Source organism: Castor canadensis, chromosome 11, assembly GCF_047511655.1.
Source record: "Castor canadensis chromosome 11, mCasCan1.hap1v2, whole genome shotgun sequence".
NCBI classification, from domain to species: Eukaryota; Metazoa; Chordata; class Mammalia; order Rodentia; family Castoridae; genus Castor; species Castor canadensis.
Window position 1 is genome coordinate 131,000,239 of NC_133396.1, and position 22,528 is coordinate 131,022,766.

At 35.2% G+C, this 22,528-nt stretch overlaps 1 protein-coding gene across 2 annotated transcripts in view; it reads right to left on the reverse strand.

The window, feature by feature from the left end:
* Camsap2 (calmodulin regulated spectrin associated protein family member 2) overlaps positions 1 to 22,528 on the reverse strand; it is a 103,204-nt gene that overhangs the window by 9,725 nt on the left and 70,951 nt on the right. The window contains exons 5-12 of one of the 2 annotated variants that reach the window (XM_074048682.1): positions 21,709 to 21,741; positions 18,953 to 19,094; positions 18,530 to 18,669; positions 9,852 to 9,945; positions 7,416 to 7,509; positions 4,276 to 4,355; positions 3,584 to 3,653; positions 1,054 to 3,259 (exon numbers count right to left, since the gene is read on the reverse strand). In XM_074048682.1, the coding sequence (XP_073904783.1) occupies positions 1,054 to 3,259; positions 3,584 to 3,653; positions 4,276 to 4,355; positions 7,416 to 7,509; positions 9,852 to 9,945; positions 18,530 to 18,669; positions 18,953 to 19,094; positions 21,709 to 21,741 (2,859 nt within the window). The remainder of the gene's footprint in view (positions 1 to 1,053; positions 3,260 to 3,583; positions 3,654 to 4,275; positions 4,356 to 7,415; positions 7,510 to 9,851; positions 9,946 to 18,529; positions 18,670 to 18,952; positions 19,095 to 21,708; positions 21,742 to 22,528) is intronic. The other variant, XM_020172624.2, reaches the window with a different exon arrangement.

Here is a 22,528-nt window from a genome sequence, read left to right on the forward strand (position 1 = left end):
GAGTAAAGCCCCGAGTTCAAACCCCAGTCCCACTTAAAAAAAAAAATGAAGTGATACTGCTCAGTAATTGTTGCACCCAATATCAACACTAACCACTATCAACATTAATATTTCAAATTCTGGAGCTATACGGGATTAGGGATTATCTGTTATAGTCCTCAATTTAAAAATATGAATAACACGCATTTCTGATTATAGAAAAACAGTGCTTTGCTACTTGAAATATAAACAAGTAAGACAATACTCAACAGGTCATGTACTAGACCTTTATCATGCTTTTAAAGAAGCTATTTCATGGGATGAGGGTATAACTCAGTGGTAACGCACCTGCCTAGCATGTGTGGGGCTCTGTGTTTAACCCCCCTAATAAAACAATCAAAAACAATGAAAAGGAACTATTTCAAGTAATAACTGTCCAAACTATATACGCTTTTAAAAGTTGTCACCTTGCAAGATCCTATCTGGTCAGTTTTTAAAAGAAAACCTGTAAGGAAAGATAGTTGCAATTTTAAGAAACCTTAACATATACTTAGATACAATGACAAATTATGAGCTTTTCAGCAACTGGCAATGGAATTAATCACTCTTTGAAGAGATTTGAGTAACTTAATTTTGTTGGTTTTTGAGACAGGGTCTCACTGTGTAGCCCAGGCTGGTCTCGAACTTGTGATCCCCCTGCCTCAGCCCCCTGAGTGCTGGGATTATAGCTGTGTACCACCATGCCCAGCTTGAATAGCTTAAGTTTAAAAAGGCTTTTGTGAAGGTGAAAAAGAGAGGCAGAGGAGCTAAAACAGGCAATACAATTAACCATATGCCATGACTGTGATGAAAAGATTACAGTTTTGGATTGATATTGGAATAATGTTTGAGCACTGTGCTTGAATATTGCTAATATAGTCCACCAAGGCGGAGGGAGCCACAAATATGTTTTAGGAATGGCAGACTTGTAACAAAAGGGATTGCTACTAAAGAAGTGAGCATGTCAAAACAAACAAGAAACACACACATACAGCTGTCTAATGAAGACACCCAAACTGTGCAAACTGATGTTACCTTAAAGAAGAATCCACAGCATACTTTCTGGTCATCATCAAACTGTTCCTTATCACTTTCTCCATCATATTTTTCAATAGATACATCGGCCTTTTCAGGGGGTTTCAAATCTGACAGGGAAACTTCAATCAGGTTAACATTTTTAGGAGCAGTAGGTGGGAACATGGGTTTAGGAGGTGGTTCTGTGGGTTTACTCAATTGGTCCTCATTTGGTGTCAGACATACAGTTTCTGTGACAGGCTGTGTCAGGACTTCAGACACTGTTGATTCAAGAGGTCTGATCTCTTTTTCTTCAGGATTATGTTCATCTGGCTCCAAGGTCCCTTTGCATTCCAACTCCTCCTTTTTAGCCTCCTCCTTAGGTCTGGATTCCTTTAACTGTGGCTCTCCATCATCCCCAAAACATACAAAAGACCGAGTCTGAATGGGAACTTGACTTGGTGAAAACCTCCTTAGCCTAGGAAGACTATCTACAGATCGAGGGGGTGTCAAGGTTCGATTCAAAGGTGTTATTTTTAACTCATTTGGCCTAGGAGTCCTTTGATTTTTAACAGAGAAAGATGTACTCTTCCTGTTAGAAGACTGTGGAGACGGGTGAGTAGGACGAGGGGAGTCTGATGAGAATGGTGCAATGGTTGATGACTGGCCTGCCTGCCTAGGTTTAAAATCTCGAATCTGTTTCTGTGGAGAGGGTTGTGGAGGCGAAATCACCCAAGATTGTTGCTCTCTCATCTGCATTAGCATCTCCTGCTGAAGAGACAAGCGTTGCATTTCTTGCTGTAGAAAATGCAGGGATGAATTTAACTTTTCAATGGATTTTGTATATTCTAAAATATCCCCTTCATTTAAAGTCTCTTCTGAGGGGCTTGCCAGATTCCACTGCTTCTCAGGATCAACAGGGGTAGTGGGAGACTTGAGCCACTTGGCTGGAGGATTCTCCATACTCTCTTTTATATCTGCCAGGGACTTGCTTCTTTGCCCGTCAGTTTTTTGTGATTCTTTTTCTTTTGCTCTATCAGTATAAACCTTCTCATCTTCTGCACCAGCCGCTTCCTCTCGGAGAGGGGAAATCCCATCCCCCCTTTTTTTCACCACAGTAAGGAATGCTGTCCTACCCATTTTCTGCCTCTGTTTAGTAAAAGCAGCTTCCATTTTCTTTTTCTGGGCTTCTATAGCACGCCTCTTTTCTTCTAGTTTCATCCTGAGATGCACCATTTCAGAAGCCAACAGCTGTGTTGTGTCCCGTCCTGGTGGAAGGCCTGCTTCTTCTGGAATTTGTGCCCAAGCAACCACATGAGGAATATTAAGTTCAGAGCCCTCTGGCGTCGTTTTTTGAGAACTGCTTCCACTACTCTTTCCATCAGTATGATTCAGTTTCCTGAACTTCTGTTCAGCAAAGCTGGTCATTTTAACTCCAGAACTAGAAGAAGCACTGCTCCCTGGTTGAGACTTGGTACTTATGGTACTTGGACAAGGGCTCAAAGGTTCTCTGGGGTTGCTGGTTCTTATATCATAGTCTTGAAGAAATTTAGATGCATCATCCATGTCAGAGTCTAAGCTGACCGTATAATCTCTCAAAGAAGAGTCTTCATCCATAGTTTCAGGAATGTCTTCTGAAGGAACGTGAATTCCAGTGTCTACCTCTGTAGTGTCAGTTATGGGACTCAAGGCACCTTTTGTGTCACTTATGTTATCAGGACTAGACTGATTTAGCTTGAGATTTGAATTTAGGATACTCATATCCTGGCTATGAAGAAAGAAGCCATTAGCAATTTTGTCTGGCCGAGGTGTACGGGGAGATTTTTCTGTATCATGAATTATTTGTAATGCTTCTTCAATGCTTGGTGTCTCAATCTGATTGCCAAACTCATCCAGGAGTGCTCTATTTTGTAAAGCTCCATTTGGAAGCTTATAATGCACATTCTCATTAGAATTTAGTTCATCTGTGTTAGGGGGCATGTAAGATTTGAGGTCGCTGTGAGGGTCTGTATTAAGTTCTTCTTCAATGCTTTCTTCTTCTTCTTCTTCTTCTCCATTCATGGGCTTGAAGGACAGATTTTTCCTAATGTGTTTAGATACACGATTGTTGTTCAGAGTAAGTCCTTCATTACTAATAGAACGAGTGATTCCTCGGTTTGGAGTGGATCTCTGCACACTATCTTCTTTATCAAAAGAAATATCAAATGAAACACCATGTACGGATGATCTGGAAAAAATTTTAAAAATCCTTAAGTAATCCCAGAAAATAGATGATTTTTAAAATATCAATGAACAACAGCTATTTGGAGTATATGTCCTTTCTTTCCCCATTTATTAAAATCATACTGTCCTCAAAGTAAGATTATGACTTTTTAGCTACCTTTTAAATTTAGCCCGTTTGACCTCTCTACCATCTAACTGCCTATTGTGCCCTTTTAAAATTTACATACTAATTAAGTGGAGATTTGGCAACCTAGCTAACAACAAAGGAAATGACAAAATTGTCATTTCCTGTTAAGTGAATATACTAAGAATAATTCTCTTTGTTTACCTTTTTTCTTTGGGCCATGTTCCTATGAAGCCATCAACATAAGACATGGATGAAGACCTTCTAATTCCTCCTTTAAACAGAAAAAAGGCTACTGAAATCATGTAAAAAATTTTAAACTTAACAGATTTCACATATTTGAGGATTCATTCATAACACTAAAAAGTAAGTAGGAACCCCAGCAGATCTGCCCCTCCTCCAAAAAAAAGCTTAGGCCTTGGGTTCAATACCCCTCCCCCACCAAAAAAGTAAGTAGATACATGTGGAGATTTTCATTTTACTATGAAAATCAAAAGCTGGGTGCAATAGTACACTCTTTTAATCCCAGCACTTGGGAGGCTGAGAAAGGAAGGTTGTGAGTTCAAAGTCAGCTTGGGCTACATATCAAGACCCTGTCTAAAAAAAAAACCAAACAAAAGCAAAACAAACAAACAAAGACAATAAAAGCAAGCAAGCATGGGGCTGGGGATGCAGCTCAGTAGTAGGGGGCTTGCTGAGCATGTGATATGCAAGGTCATGGGTTTGATTCTAGAACCAGACAAAAGGAGGAATGAAAAGCAAACATAAAAACAGAACAGCCTTTTGTTGTATATATAATAGCCTCTTTTCAGAAAGAAGTCTAGGTATTTGTTTATACTTATTTTCAATTATTTGCCAGGTAGCTTACCTATGACAGGCTTTTTCAAATACATTACCTGAGGCTGAAGAATGAGCTTGGGGACGTGAATATCTAGAAGGCAAATGATGGGACTGTGTGAATGCTGCTCCTTCCCCACTGCAATATAGAATACATTAAAAATGTTACATTGTAGCTCTTCAATAAACGTTACATAGAATGGCTGCAATAGAAATATACTATCACTTCTGATTTTATATCCTAAATTTAAAAAAATTATTGTTCAAATCAAACAATAGCTATGATTATAATATAACCTATATATATTTAATGCCTTCTAACCAAACAATTTGAAGTTCTTTCATATACCTCTCAATAAGATATATCATATTGTTTTCATTTTACCAAAAGAAAGACTGAGAAATAAAAAAGATGTTAAATGAAACTCAACAACTGAAAATATTTTGGTCAAATCTAAATCTCTAAAAACTAAAGGTCCAACAAACCCTTGAAAAAGACCCTGACAGACTTGCTCCTCACGGGCCTGTGCCTGCTCATCTCCAACAGGTAGTAAGACCATGGGTTGCATGGTCTTCTGTTACTGCTCCTTACTGAACTCTATCTACCCCATTCCACTTAATGCAAGGGATGAGACAGTCTCCTTCTCAAGTTAAAATGACATTTAGCCAGGTCAGACTACCCTCTCTTAAATTTTTCTCTTTGTAAGTTTTAAACTGCACGTCCTTCCTTGCTAAGTGAAGAAGTTTAAGCACCCCACCCTCATCAGTTGAAAATGAATTGGGGAACAAGATGTTGTGACTTCTGTAGCTTGTTCAAACAGTACTATTTTTCAGATAATGCAAACTGGGAACATGAACAAGTCAGACAAATAATTCAAAAGCTTTTTTAATGAAAGCTTAATTAATGAGCTTTTCCCAAAAGCAACAATACCTAAAGAACCTACTCTGTCCAAATCAAGTGCTTTGTCTGCTTCTGTGGACCTTCCTCCTTATAACCGCATACCATACTTTCTCTCAAGTTTTATTTGTAGTCATTTTTAGGACTGTCAGAGAGTGTTTTTTTATATATCCCTCCCTCTAAAGTCACTTCTATAGTGTCTCCTCTCCTTTAGCTCTGTAATTCTGAATATATTTACTCTTTTCTTCTTCCCCAAATGGTTCAAGTGATGTAAAAGCTTCACTTTCACATGTGCACAGAGTATTCTGATATTGTGTAAGTCTTGAGTAAGCAGGGAGCCAGTTGTGGAGTACCTGCTGGCAATGTGTTTTGCTCTGCCTGTCTTTTGTTCTTTGTTTAGGTACAATAACACTTGTACATGTGACTACATTATTTCTAAGAGTAGCAGAAATTATTGAATAAATCCCTCCTCAAGACTTCTACAATGCTAGAGAAAAACAAGGGAGCATGTGGACAGTTAGAAGTGAGAGGATGACTAGGAGCCTAGAATGTCACACAGTTAACTCTTCAAGGAAAAGGATTTAAATACTGGGTTATAAAAAAGGGTTTCTGCTGGGAAAAAGTAGCCACTCAGGTGTCCAAGATAAAAAAAAAAGTCCACCAAATGAATCTAAATCAAAACATTTTCTAGGGTCAAAAATGTGGAAGATTGCTCTATCAGGTTCCTAGAAATCATAATTATGGAATAATCTACTCTCAAAAGTCTCACTTTTTTTCTTTGAACTCAGGGCCTCATGCTTGCTAGGCATGTGCTCTACCACTTCAGCCACTTAAAGTAGAATTTAAAGATTTAATAGTGTGAGAGTGATGACCTCAAATACTGAGCATTTTCTAAATTTTCAAGGAAAGAAACGTCATTATGTAGCCAACAAGGACATAATATTTAGAGAAAGTTTCCCATGGGGAAAAAATACAAAGAAGCTCCTAGATCAGCAATATTTTAACTCTTTTATACTAAACTGCAGAGACAGTTATGGAATAGGTAGATGGAATAGATGGTAGAAGTCCTACAAAGGAAGTAAGAGCATTACAAGAGTTCAGTAAGCCTTGGCTTTCACATTCATTAGCCTACGTTTAATGTGAGTGGATGGCGCTTCAGAATAAATCTTAATGTTTTTAATAGCCAAGAATCCATACAGAAATTACTTTGAACTTTTTGCTCAAAATTTTAAAATGTATTTTTAATAGATCTGCTTGAATTTCTAAAAACCCACAAAGCATCAGTTTTAAACACAAATATCAGGTAGACTAGGGAGTCTAAAGTCAATATAAATTTCAGATTCTAATAAATACAAAAGAAAACCTGTTTACCATATCTACTGAAAACATCTTCAAACAAACTAATAACCTTACCATATACTTGGCTGAGTAGCAGAGTTATCCTGATATTAAACAGCAGGACATTTTTACTTTGCTCTCAGTTTAGTTCCTGATCTTAAGGCTTATACCATTAAAGATTCAATATTACAATTACCCTATGGCTATCTCTCAATATTTACAGTAAATAGAAAACAGAACAGTAGGAAAAACTACTTCAAAGATTTTTTTAAAAATCATTAAAAAAAATTAGGCCAGGTGTAGTGGCTTAAGCCTGTGATCCTAGCTACTTAGGGAGCAGAGATGAGGAGGACTGCAGTTTGAGGCCAGCCCAGGTAAAAAGTTTGTGATACCCCATCTCAACCAATGGTTGGGCACAGTGGTGTGTACCTGTCATTCCCAGCTATGCAGGGAAGCATAAATAGGAGAATCACAGTCCAGGCTGGCGTCAGCATAAAGCAAGACCCTATCTCAAAAATAAAGAAAAAGAGCTGGCAGCAAGGCTTAAGTGATAAGAGTGGGTGCCTAGCAAGTTTGAGGTCCTAAGTAACTGAAAAAAAAGTATCACAAAAAAAATTAAAAATACAAATATAACTTAAAAGTTTCCCTAAAAGGCTTAAGAGCCACCTGTTTGATAGTTCTCAGCTATATATTAGAAAATTATCAATTATAATAAGTTATTTAGCAAAAGTTTGATTTTGAGTATTTTTTGGACCTTAGAATCTATTTTACTTTTTGGTGTTATTCATTAAAAACCTACTTATGAAACATTCATTTCAGTGTAAATTTTAAAGGCTTTAATAAGTAAGTGAATTATAATCTAAAATCCAACTAAAAATGTAACAATTGTTACATTAAATTAAACAATTGTTTAATTGCATTAGTAGATAGAATGGAAATAAGTGAAGTCATTGTGGAATCTACCTTGAAGTGTAGTCAGAGCTGGATGAATGATCCAAGAGGTTTCTTTTGGCAGCATTCAAGACAGGAATTGATGGCATATCTTTCACAGGTTCCGCTAGAATAAAAGAGAAAACCTCAAAATTACATGTTCAGCAGATTTCTAATATTATTTCAGGAATTCTGGGCCACAAATAAATTCTTGAAATTTTATCTCTATTTAAAATGCGCAGAGAAATCAGAATATACACAGCCTTTGCTTCACTTTTTTCATAGTGCTGGGGATCAAACCCAGGGCCTTGCACACACCCAGCCCTGTTTTCTTTTTAAATAGTTTCTTCTTACGTAAGGTTGCTCCTCCTTTTCTCTTTTTTTTTTTTTTCAGGGGTGGGGGGAAGGAGGTGAGGGTGCACCAGGGTCTCACTATGTAACCCAAGCTGGCCTTGAACCAATGATCCTTCTGATTCAACCTCTCAAAAGGTTGGGGTTACAGGTGTGTTTCATTATACCTAGCAAGTTTTCTTCTTAAATAATTTTCAAAGGGTCAAATTTTCTTTAAATTCTTCTTGATGTACTCTGACATTTAAAAATTTACTTGGCTGAAGCTAACTGGAAAGGGGTTACCATAAAATGTGGGTATTTAAAATAAAGATAAATTTGAGTGCTTTATTTTGTGAAAGTTTTCATAGAATTTCAGATACATATGGCCATCTTTGCTTTCTGTGCAACAGCTGGTATTTGTAATCAATTAAAGGTACACAGGATTTCACTGGAAAATAATTAAACCTACCAGAGCAGCTACATTTTTGTAAGTAATTCTGGGGGAAAACAGTTTACTTTTGATTTTGACATTTAATGTAACAGCTGTTGTATTTTGAGTAGTGGGCTTCATAGATGTAATCACAAAAAGCAATACACATGAAAATTCATGTAAAAATTGTACAAATATTGGTTATAAAAATTAATAAAGGTATGTGATCTTCCTTAATGGCCTTAGTGAAGGCTATTAATCTTTTAAAAAGTTTTCCTGGTTATTTAGTGGCTCAGTATTCAGAATCTGCTTTAAATAGCCTAGAGACACTAAGACCAAATACTCATTGGCATATTTCACAGAATTCTGCCAGAAATGCAGTGGGTTGCCTCAAGTAAGCCCATTATATCCACAATAATGATGTGCCTTCCCCTTGGCTAGTATTTTTCCTTTCTTGTCTCTTTCCTTTTTTTACTTTTTTGGGAGGCGGAGGCAATGAGAGTGATTAGAAAAATTTAGAGCCAAGAAGAGTTACTGAGTAGTTACACAAAACAGTAATCATGTTTTCTGTTGGATTGGGGGAACCACTAGTAGCAGAAAAGAAGTAGTCCCATAATTTTTGCTCTAAGAAAGGTCATTTAGGAGGGTCTAAACTTATAATTTAGAATAATTTTCCCTGTAGAAATAAACCTCTGGTTTTATAATGAAATCCAATAAAAATTTATTTTGCTATGTTAAATTTTGCTTTAGAGAAGTTTCAGGAAGAATCCTTACTTTTTTTTTGGTTTTTTATTGGGAGTACTAGGGTTTGAACTCAGAGCCTCATGCTTGCTAGGTAGGTTGCTGTACCACTTAAGCCAGTCCACCAGTCCTGTTTTGTGTTGGGTATTTTTGAGATAGGATTGAGAACTATTTGCCCAGGCTGTCTTTGAACCTTGATCCTCCTGATTTCTGCCTTTTTTTTTGTGTGTGTGTGTATGTGGAACTGGGGCTTGAACTCAGAGCTTTCACCTTGAGCCACTCCACCAGACCTTTTCTGTGATGGGTATTTTCAAGATATGGTCTTGTGAACTATTTTCCTGGGCTAGCTTTGAACCATAGCCTCCTGACCTCTGCCTCCTGAGTAGCTAGGATTATAGGTGTGAGCCACCAGTACCTGGCAGAATTTTATTCTTATTCCTAGGGATCTTTGCAGTACCTTCCTTATTTTGTATTAGTTTGTTCTTATTATATATAACCAATACATCATAATATTGTAATAATATCGATGCCTACTGGGTTAAAAATATATATGCAAATCTTATGGTTTAATAATAAATTCAAGTTGTAGGTTAAGGCCAAGTCATAATGTGAGAGGATTCTGGATAACACAATGTTCTTAAAAAAAAAAAAAAAAAAGACTGAAATAGGAAATAAAAGCTAGGGATAGGAGTAAAAGATGCAAAGAGAAGTAAATGGCACACATTTGAAGCTAAAAGTTCCAGATCATAAGACTTCAAATTCAGAGCCATTCATGCCTTTTCTTTACTTCTCTCTTAACCATATTGATCATGTTTCTTATGATCGGTGGCTTTAATATCACAGTACTTACAATCTATCAAGGCTAACAGCTGAAATCTAAAACAACAGGCTTCCTTCTAAAAAATTTACCAGGTGAGGTTATGTGAACTTCCCATTTTTCTACATGAAAACGTGAAAGGACTGATTACCTCCATGTGGATGAACAGTACGGGGCTGGACAAATGATGGTTTCACCACTTCAAACCACCAGAAGAGTTCCGCCATGAACACCAAATAATTACTCTGCAGAAGAAAAGTGAGGAAAATTAAAAGAAACCCTAAACTAGGTAAAACCTGACGTAACATTAATGATGAATAGAATTATACTGTTTTTATCTATTCAAACACAGGTATAAATACCATTCATTCACTTTTAGAGAATACCTACTGTAGTCCATTAAAATTGGAATAAAATGTTAGCTTTTGTGGGTAAAAATTATAAATATTCAAAATCTCTTTTGTGATTTGCTGTGTAGTTCCATAATGGTGATTTAATCTAGCAGACATTAATGTCTCTAGCTGTACAGAACTTTTGAGATAACATGTAAAGCAATTTTCTTCCAAAGTGAATACAAACAACTTAAGCAGATATCCAGCTGTTTGATATTCTGAAGAACAGTTATCATTTTAAAAAAATTAAGCTCTACTCAATTTCAATTTCTCTGAAAAATATCTAGGCATGTAATTAAAAACATTTTATCTACATGCTCAGCAATTCAGGGTTAGGCATGGTGGTGCATGCCTATAATTCCAGCACTTGGGATGCAGAACCAAGAGGGCTACAAGTTCTAGGCCAACTTGGGCTATAGATCAATGCCCTGTCTCAAAACACAAAACAAAACACCAGTAAATCAGGTACTAAATGACATCAAAATTCCAGATTGTTATGGCTAAAATAACTTTGAAATGTACAAAAATATTGATTGTATAATTTAGCAGATTCATTAGGTTACAATGCACCCCCAATACATTAATTAAAAAAAAAAACACACCCACTCAGTTTTGCAAAGTTATTGGTAAGGATAAGTCAACAACTTTTTATCATTTATACTTGAAGACACAATTTGTAACTCTCTTAAAACTGAGAGTCCTCAAAAGCATGTTTCTACTATAAGCTTAGATATTTTTATTTTTGGTTTTTTGAGACAGAGTCTTGCTATGTATCCCCAGCTGCCCATGAACTCGAGATCCTCCTGCTTCAGTCTCCTAAATGCTGGGATTATAGGTATGTACCACCACATCTGGCTTAAGTGTGTATTTTAAAAGGCATATATCATTAAAGCTGTATACATGAATAATTATTTTAATTTTAGTATTTGGCAAATTTCAAAAAATAGCACTGTACAAAATCTGTGTTTCTAACTACTTAAAATATCGTGTCTTTTAAACTTTGTGTATTTGGCTCTAATAAAATAGTTACCACCAAACTTATTAGGATTTGATGAGTATGGTCTTATTTGACATTAAAATGTCTTGCCTTCTTCTTCCTATCTGCTGAATTTGAATATTCCCCAAGGTGCTACATTCTCCCTTAGGTTTCATATACTCTCTTGATTTTAGTTCACGTATTTAACCTGGCAACTTATAAATATTCATTTCTCATCTGATAGTTCCAAAAGGCTTGGTGTATATAGGAAGAAATGAAAGAGAAGAATCAAGGGTGACTCTTAGGTTTTTGTTTTCAACAACTTATACTACCATTTAATAAAATGGAGAAGACTGGGAGAAGCAGGTAGTGAGAGGAATTATGAGTTATTACCTCTGAGATGATCAGATATTTAAGAGGACTTGCTGTGTCAGTGGTTAACTGTAACAGGCTGGTGTGTCATGAAGGATAGTACACGGTAAACAGATTTTGGTAGATTTCCTACTTTACTCTTAGTATTTGTTTTCACCGTAAATTTCTAGAATATTCAAATGCTTATATATAAACACCTATTTGAAGAAGCCATTAAAGTTGTGACTTTCTTTAAAACATGGTAATGTTTGCAACTCACCAGACCACAGTGGATCTCATCCCTGCTTGCCTTCTCAGGAACCTCACACTCTTTGTATTTCTTTCTCCTGTGTATTTGTCCTGCCTCTTAACTGAATCTTTCCTACATGTTCAAATATCTCCCATTAACCAACAAAAGGAAACTTTAATCATTTTCCCATTTCTATTCACCCCACCTTCTTATTGTCTGACATACTTCTTAAAGAGCAGGCCTATACTAACACTCTTCATTCCATCCCTTCCTACTGCTTGATCCATTCCAGTCTGGCACTGAACCACATTATTTCTCCAAAACCTACATGTTCAAGTCACCAGTGACTTACATGCTAAATCAAACAGATTTTTCATCTTATTTGCCCTCTCATAGGCATTTGATATTCTTGCTCTCTCCCCTCTTTGAAATGACTCTCAAATATACTGACCACACCTGCATATAAAATAGCCTACAGGGCATTTTCTTTTCACTATCTCAAAGGCACTAAATGTCCAAAATTGAAATAGTGATCTTCTCTATAAATCTGATCTTATTCCGGTCCTATCTCATTGAAAAGCACCATCATTCCAGTGCGCAAACCAGAAATTTATAAGCCTTCCTTCTCTCTCCCTCCCTCTATCTAACTTGTCACCAAAGCCTGTAGATTCTGCATTCAAAAGATTTCTGAAATTAATCCATTTCTGTCTTCATCATAACAGCTATGATTCAAACCTTTTGTCTCTTGTTTGGAACACGATAGTTTTTATTTTCAACTTAAGAACAAACTTGTCAAAATGCAACTCTCACTCTTCCCTTTTCCATTGCCTTTTTTTTTTTTTGGCTTAAACAATAGAAATACATTGCTTAATAGTTTCAGAGGTTAGCCTCTTATAAGCTACTTGATTGCTTTTTTTTCCTTTCCTCAAATCTATGCAGTTTTATACAACACCATATTCTCCCCCATTTCTCTTCTTACCCACTAGACACGAGGCCTAGAAAGACAAAGCTTGTGCTTCTCATTCTATGTTCAGTTGTTTAAACAGTACCCAGAACACAGCAGATAATATTTATTGAATAAATGTATAAATGAATGAATCTATGTATAACAAAAAGACCAGCCAGCAAAACATCCAAAAATTGATAGGGGTATCCCTGGGTTGGAGGGTTCATCTTGATTATCAACTTCATTGGATTGAGATTAGTAAAGCACAGCTTTTTGGGTGTGTCTGAGAAGATGTTTCCAGAGAAAGGGGGAAGACCCACCCTCGATGTGGGTGGTACCATCCAATAGGCTGGCAACCCAGAGCATAACAGGAGGAGGAGAAAGCCCTCTAGCGCAGGCACTCTCTTTGATCCCTGTCTGCCATCAGTGAGCAGCACTGTTCCACCGTCCCCTTCTGTCACGATGCTCTGGCTCACTACCAGTCTACAAACACTAGAGTCAGCTGACCATGGACCAATCCTGTAAAACTGTGAGCAAAATAAATCATTCCTCCTTTAAGTTGCTTTTCTCAGGTATTTATCACAGCAACAAAAAAAGTGAACACACCTGGGTAGTAAGCTTACTGTGACTCATTTTTTCTTATCTTTATAGTATACTTTCTAAAGCCAAAGGGCATAATTACTTTGGAAGTGTTGGTGTAGCGTTCCACTCTACTGGTATAGTTAACTGAAAGCTGATTATCTTTTGGAAGAACACTGCTTAAGTGTTCAAAAATTATCTGTTGATAGGAAAGGAATATTTCAAGGACCTTGGTAACTGTCCTAACAATGTAATTGTACTGTATGAACATTAGATGGCAGTAAAGCTCATGAAATTATGATGACTAATGACAGTCATCTTTCACTATATTCCAGGAATGATAACACATTAATTTAATTTAAAATCTTCTTTTCTTCTTTACATTAAGGAAAATATACTATGGCTACATATTTACACAGAATAAACAATACAGAATATGATAATATAGGATAGACACACCTTCCCCCATATCCTAATACTACACTCAAAAGAAATCATTGTTGTTTTGTGTGTATCTTCTACAAACCTTTTTCTGTCATTTACATACAATGTTCCATCAGTATCCACCAGAGGGGTCAGTTCCACAACCCTCCATGGATACCAAAGTCGGTGGATGTTCAAGTCCCTTATGTAAAATGGTATAGTATTTGCATGTAACCTATGCACGTCCTACCTCTGCCTCCACTAGATTTTATAATACCTAATATGATGTAAATGCTATATAAACAATTATTATACTGAACTGTTTAGGGAATAATGACGAAAAAGCCTGTACATGTTCAGTATAAATGTAACTTTTTTCTGAATACTTTTAATCTGTAGTTCTCTGCAGATTCAGAGGGTCTACTACATGTGTACATGTTTTCATTTGAGGGCTGGCAGGTGACTTAGTGGTCCTGAGTTCAATCCCCAGCACTGAAAAAAAAAAAAAAAAAAAAAAGATTTCTAAACTACATAAATTGCTGCTTTCTTCACTTAATGTCTTGGAGAGCTTTGTCAGTATAAATACCTCTCCCTCCTTCCTTTAAATAGCTCAATTATATTACAAAACACATCTTAACTTATGCTCCTAAGATGGATGCATCATCACAGGAAGAAGGCAGTCAGCTATACACCAGGGAGCATGTCCTAGAACACATCCTTCTCTCACAGCCCTCAGAAGGACTCAACCCTGCCAAACCTTGACTTTCCACTTCTAACTTCTGGTGCTGTTAAACAAAAAATTTCTATTGTTTAAGCCAAAAAAAAAAAGGGAACATTTCCAACTTTTCACTACCACGAACAATCTTTATACATGCCTTCTGTGGATTTTTTGTTGTTGTTATTGTTTGTTTGCAGTGCTCTGTATTAATTCAGGGACTATAGTTCTCTGTGATAAATTATTAAATCTGATTAATGTCAAACTGTCCTCTAAAATGACCATACCAGATTATATTTTACTATAGGGGAAAGCAGTGCTCACTTACTGTGCCTTCAGAAACATCTGTTATGAAAGTTAAAGTGAAAAGGAGGTGCCCAGCATCATGAACAAAGGAACCTCTCAGTGGTTTATAGTCTAAAATAGCCTACTGAATTTAAAGCTGTGGTTCCAATAATTTAGTAAACAATATAGAAAGTGACCAAAGCCTCTTCTGTAGATAATTATCTATTTTTATATACCAGTTTTTAATAAAGTGTATTTATATTTGATCTAAGTATCAGGACTATGTAACATTTATTGAAAGTCCAAGGTACACCAACTTAAATATAACTCTCATGTTTCAATGTATTTAGTAAAATAATTTTTCCTTTGAGATTACAGTAATATTTATATTTTTAATAGCAAGTCCCAGGAAAATGATTAGCAAGATATATATGGAAATAATGTTGCCTAACTTCCAATTTGATAAGAAAAGGCAAAGTGTAAATCTTAAAAATTAATCAAAGATTTTCTTTTGATGTTAGTAGGGAGTAGATACTCTTTTGGATCACTAGGAGTAGTGCTTATTTCAGAGATGCTTTTATTATTGGTTCTACTACTTCTGCCCTTTGTTAATTCTGAAATGAGCAAAGGAAAAAGAAGTTGATAGCAGTGAGTAAGAATTTAAAGCAAAAGGCACTAGTACACTGAGAGGGCTGATTAACAATGTCAATTAAGGGTGGCATTGGAACTCTGATTAGTACTGATATAAAGTCAAACTTTTAAATTAAATCTATTATCAGATCATTTATTCCTAAAGCCTTTCAGTAGAAGTAGCAAACTTTCGGTAGGAATATAAGCAATAGGAAAGAATGTTACAGCTGTGGGCCACTGGAAAAACAAAGTATTGTTTTACCACATGACATTTTGGATCAATAAGCTGCTTTTTACCTTGGAGCTCAGAAAGGGTTCTGCTGGAAATAGGCATGTCTGGATGGATTCACTGCTAAATTTTAGCAGACTTTGAAGAAAAACTAATGTTTTCCTAACTATTCCACAGAACAGAAAGAGAAGAAACCCTTCCAAATTCATTCTATGAAGCCAGACTTTCCCTGCTTCCAAAACCTGGTAAAGATACAACAATAACAACAACAACAACAAAGAAAAAAATAAAAAAAGAGGAAAGAAAGAAAACTAGACCAGTAACCCTGATGAATATAGATGTAACACTCTCAATAAAATGCTTACAAATCAAATTCAACAGCATATTAAAGATGACATATCATGATCAAGTTGGCTTCATTCCAGACAGGCAAGGATAGTTTAATATATACAAATCAAAAAAATGTAACACAATACACAAAAATAGAATTAAAGATACACAATAATCTCAATAGATGCTGAAAAAGCCTTTAATAAAATTCAACATCCCTTTATGATAAATGTCCAGAAGAAACTAGGTTCAGAAGGATCATACTTTAACACAATAAAGTCTCTCTCTCTCTCTCTCTCTCTCTCTCTCTCTCTCTCTATATATATATATATATATATATGACATACTTTAACACAATAAAGTCTCTATATATGTATATGACAAACTAGGCAGTATCACACTGAATGGGGAAAAACTGAAAGTATTTCCTACAAGACCAATAACAAGACAAGGGTACTAGAAACTTTAGCCAGAGCAATCAAACAAGAAAAAGAATACAAATAGAAAGGAGGAATTCAAATTATCTTTGTTTGCTGATGATATGATTCTATAATTAGAAAATCCTAGACTCTACCAAAAGACTCTCAGAACTGACAAACAGATTCAGCAAAGTGGCAGAATACAAATAAAAATCAGTAGCTTTTTCTATAAAGTAATAGTGAACTTACTGAGAAAGAAATCAGGAAAGCAATCCCATTCACAAAAGCTTTAAAACAATATAAAGTATCTAGGAATAAACCTAAAAAGACAAAATTATCTCTACAAGGAAAATTACAAAACACTGAAGAAGGAAATAGAAGACAACACTGAAAGATGGAAAGACCTCATGTTCCTGATCAACAGAACTGATATTGTGAAAATGTCTATATCACTGAAAGTGATCTATAGATTCAGTGCCATCCCCATAAAAATCCCAATGACATCCTTCAGAGAGCAGCACAAATAATCCAATAAAAATGGGCAAATAATATGAACAGAGACTTCTCAAAAGAAGTACAAACAGCTAATAAATATATGAAAAAATGCTCAATACAGGGAAGTGCAAATCAAAAATGCATTGAGATACTATTTCACCCCAGTCAGAATGGCTATTATCAAAAACCCAAAAATAACACATGCTGGGAAGGACCTAGAGAAATAGGAACTCTTATACATTATTAGTGGAAATGTAAATTAGTACCACCATAGAAAACAGTAAGGAGGTTCTTCAAAAAACTAGAAATAGAACTATATATATATCCAGATATAGCACTCCTGGATATGTATCCAAAGGAACTGAACTCAGCATGCAAAGGAGACAACACCATGCCCATGCTTATTGCATTATTCACAACAGTCAAGTTATGGAATCAGCCTAGGTGCCATCAACAGACGAATGGATAAAGAAATTATGGTATAGATACACAATGAGTTATTACTGAAGTCATAAAGAAGAATGAAATTGCTGAGTATGTAACTCAGTGGTAGAGGGCTTGCCTAGCATGTGCAAGGCTTTTGGTTGAATTTCCAGGATTGCTAAGACAAAAACAAAGGCCAGGAAGAATGGAATCATGTCATTTACAGGAACATGGGTAGAACCGGAGGACATCATGTAAAGCTAAATAAGTCAGACACAGAAAGACCTGAAAGTTGAAGAGCAACTACCTGGACAGAGGAAGAACAGGCAAAAGGGAATGTGGCCATGATCAAAGCACAAGATACAAATATGCAAACATTGCAGTGAAGCCCATCAATTTGTGTAAATATGTTAGTGATTATAATAACAGGGATCCACTTGTGATTGTTGTCTTTAACACCAATGTGAGTAAAATATATTCTACTTGCAACTAAGGAAATGATACTAATTTAAATGAAATTTAAAGGAAACACTAATTTTCAAATGACAATAAAGGTGACAAATTAACTAAAGAAAAATTACACTTGACCTAGTGAAAATAAGCAAATAAGTGAATAAAAAAATAAGTGAAAATTTCAATTTCAGGCTCACAGACTCATTATACATATAAAAATATGCATGGATACTACAGCATTTTATACAACTATATATTACTTATATGCATAATGGCATGATCTTAGTTTTCAACTGATTGCTTAATTAAAAATTCTTCAAGGAAAAAAAGCTCCATTATTTTTTTGGTAGTACTGGGATTTGAACTCAGGGCATTGGAACTGCAAGGCAGGGGACTACCACTTGAGCCCCCTCCCAGCTTTTTTTTTTTTTGGGGTGGGGGTAGAAGAGTGTTTCCTTATGTAGCCCAGATTGGTCTCTTAACTTGAGATCCTCCAGCCTGCCTCCTGACTGCTGAAATTATAGCTGTGTGCCACCATGCTTGGCTTGCTTCATTACTTTTAAAGGAAGCATATTACTTTTTGTTAGCATCTACCTACAGTCTAGAAATATTTGATGGTTTATGCACTATTTTTTTCAAAAACTCATCTTTTAGCATACATTAGTTGTATAGGGGTTGTGCTCTATTTTGCTAACACTACGACAATCTGTTCATGACTTCAACTTTGCATTATAAGAGAAATTTGTAGCTAATAATGTATTCAATAAAAAAGAAAAAAAATTTTTTTCAAATGCTTTTCACTGATAGTTAATCTATAAGCTTAATGTAACTATATATAATACAATTTACATATATAATACAAGATTATTTATTTTGTATTTTTTAAAACAAACTTTCTAACAAAGAAAGGGCAAAGAGAGTAATGTACTTTACCTTTATGGATGAAGCAGCATAGAGCATGTCTTCCAGGGTGAAATGGCAACACTGGTTCAAGTATTCTTGGCAAAATTCCTGAATTAGCTGCAGATTATACAGGCTATCGGCCAAAGACATGGTTTCTTTCAAACAAATGTCTTCAGATAGAAAAAAGGCAAGGTGAAAACTGTGGGTTAATTTGATGAACATTTCATACTCATGTTATAATTAGTGACTTAGCATAAACACACAACTATGTAGACTCTGTTTAACAAACATACATTTTCAAATATAGTAGTCATTACATAGAAACTATCTTCCTCAGAATTACACTTAACTGCTGTTTCTAAAATAGCTTTCACAATTTATTAAACACTGTTCTCTTAAATTTTTGTTGCCATTATCTATAGTTGAGAAAATGTCACTGGAATACTTACTTACCCTCTAATCTGACAACAGCAGGGCAGTAGAAGTGGATAAGGGCAGCTAAGGCACAGCCATCTGTGCCATCCTTCAACAGATTTTCTACGAGTGGAATGCAAGGCAGTTGCTTAAGCAATGTTTGCTCTTTCCTATAACGAGCCTACAGAAAGTGAGAGTGGAGAATGAGAGAGACGTTAAGTACTAAGCAACACACAGGAAGGAAATCAAGAATTGTAGACTTATGTATCAATAAGAAAACATAAACCAAGAGAAATGAAAAATTCTCACCAATATCCTTCTTTTCTAAATAATTCTACATATTGCTAAAGTTAAAAACATAAATACTTAATATATTTTATTATAAATTTACATGATTTAGCTCATATACTTAAAGAGCATCATAAAACAGATATAAACACTTTGTATCCACATCATCTGTTCATTTGTAGATTAAAATTCATCTCCTTTAGAGTTGGACTGAAAGTTGTTATACAGAAAGACTGAAGGTCTTTACATGGGTAAAGCAAAAGCATCATTTGGGCAGAAAGAATGACAAGAGTTATCAAAATGGGGTGGGGATGCAGGTAAAACAAATTTGGAGACAGAAACATCACTTTGAGAAACTCTAATCATAGCCCCAAGATATTCCATCTTATTGTTTGAAAGTTGAGATTTTGAAATGTTAACAACTTTGAAACTGAAAAAACTCTCCCAACCCAAGTTTTGCTAACCAGTAAGAGAGCAAATAAAGAGTTGTTTCTGCTCTCCCCTCAGAAAAACACAAGAGACCTTTAATTTCCAAAGATTGCTTGGTATGGCTGGATACAAGTTTTTCAGACAGCTCTCTAAAAACGAGACATGCTGGAGAAGTGGTCAAGAGGACAAACTCTTAAGTCAGATTACCTGGGTTCAGATCCCGGTTCTGCCATTATTAGCTTTGTGATCTTGGACAAGTTACTTAAACTCTTTTTCTCATTTTCCCCATCTGCAAAATGGGGATGGTAATAGTATCTACTTCAGAGAAACATGGGAGGATTAAATAGGTGATGGGCACAAAGTGCTATGCACACAGAAACAATCAATAAAGGTTAGCTGTTATTAGCTAGTAGCCTTCCTAAAGCCAAGAAAAAAAGTATTGAAGACTTAGTGATGGTGCATACTAAAGTATTTTAGCAGAATTTATGATTATATAGGTTACTGATATTTAATGGTCATTTTTAAAAAAAGGTAACAAAAAATAATTTCCTTCTAATTCTACCTAGACTAATCATCTGTACATTCTCTAACTAAATACAATTATGTGAGAAAATACTTTTGTGAGAATGAAAATAGAAAAATTTAAATTTACTAAAAAGAACATTTAACATTTGGAGATAAAGTTAAATTTCTTTTAAATGACATCCTTCAGAATAACACAGGCATTATTAACTAAGATATTTCTGCTTGTCTCTCATTGGCTATCCAAGGACAAGACTCATGGTACATGTTTTCCTCCTGAAGATTTTGAGGAGCTTGTTCTTATTAACCCGTGCAAGCTAGACATCTGTATTTAATGGTACACTCCAACTCAAAGATACCTATACTCAGAAAATTACTTGCATTTGCTTCATGGATTCTTTGATTACTGATTTTTACATAATCTTTAGAAAACTTCCCCACATGTTGTTGCTAGGAAACAGCTTAAAAATCAACCATGAAAAGAGGAGGAGAGAGGGAAAAGGAGAGAGATCAGAAAGGCAAGAAAGAAAAGAGAAATCAACCAGTGGCATCTTCTAACCTTAAGCTACCTTTCCTGCACTTAGCAAACACTGCTCCAGAACCTTATCTTCTTTTCTTTGGTCATGTGGAATCAAAACTAGACTGAACTCAGAGTCACGAACAAGAACTGAGTTGTGTGATTTGTTCTATGCCCTTCTGCCAAGTAGCACTTCTGGACAAGAGTGTGTGTGCGTGTGTGTTTAGAATAACAATTATGAGAGACATGCTAAATCCTTGGATACACACAACTCTAAATATGAGGTTATGTACAACTCTCAAGATAGTTCACCTATAGTTCATGAAGTTGTGAGACCCTTTTATACTTGAGTGTGCTATATGCTTTATCAACTCACTGAATGAAAACATTACTTTTCTTTCAACAAATTTGGAAATTTGGCATTCAAAAGGAGGGCCACATTTTCTATGTCAACATTTATGGTGTATTTCTGAATCATACTTTTATTACTTATGGTGTGAAACAGTTCTGACATGATTTAACCCCCCCAGACTTATCTTAAAATACCAATCCTTCAATTCAAACCAGAATTTAATACAGTTTAGGTTCAATACTGGTGAGGACACAGAGAATGTTTTTCTTTTTTTGTCACACAAAAAGTGTCCTCAGGCTGAAAAGAAAATGATTCAATCAAAAAGATAAAAATACCGAACATTTATACATGCAATTCAAATCGACCTTTACTAAAACTACTGAATTAATGAGACTACAACCATTAGGTTGTTTATATTGTTTGTTCTTTTATCTACTTATGGATGGTCTGTGTATATTATAAGATAAGCAAAAGGATACTCACTCTTTAAATAAATCATTTTTAAAACTTCTAATACAAACTTTGGCTAGATCTTTCTATTTTACACTATGATAAAATATTTTAAAATCCAATCTCTATTCAGTGACTAACAGAATTATATGAAATGACTATACCAGTAAGACCTAAACAATACCATTCTACAATCACAATTCCAGAGAACAAATTAAAGTAGCTGGGCAAACTTACTGGAACCAGTTTCCAAAACCATTTGGAAGGAGACTTCAGAGGAAGCGGCAGAAATAAAAGGCGGAAAGCAAAAGGTAAAGGGAAAATTCATCAGAATTATTTTCAATTAACAAATTATAGCAGAGCTGACGGTGGAGTTCCAAGTTTATGGGTCTCATGACATTTGCTTGTATGTCAATAGTTCAGTTAAAAAAACATACAGGTTTCTAATAATAAAGACTACCACCTGAGACTGTCCTCTCTCTTCTCCACACATAGAAATTCGTTTTAGGATACCTAGGATACACAGTATATTTTGGTAGCAAAGAATTTTATTTCTGAGATTTGAAGTCACATATTATACTAAAAAATTCATCCATGTCACAAAACTAAAAAGATTCTAGCATTACATTTGCAGTCATAATTCTTAAATATTAGTAGCCCAAGTCTGATAAGGGAATATCCTTCATGAAGGAAAAAAGAAGAAAAATTATTCTGACAAATAAATGTATAAAGCAAATACCAATGTAGTAGAATTACTGAAAATATAAGGGTTAATAATTTTGCTATCTAAGGGGCATCCTAATTAAAAATGAATAACTCATAATCTCAGATAAAATTAATGGTTTGTAGTTATTTATCTTTGTATGTCCCAGAATAATTTCTGGCAGTTCTGAATAAATATTTGTTGAACCAAGCCAAACTAAATGGATCTAAATTAAAATTCACAAACAATTTTATGTATAAAGTTTTCCTAGATAAATTTACAGTAAAAATAAGATTATTTGGAAAAATTATATAAATTAGGTACTTTTAAGAACTTCAAGAACCAGAAAAATGT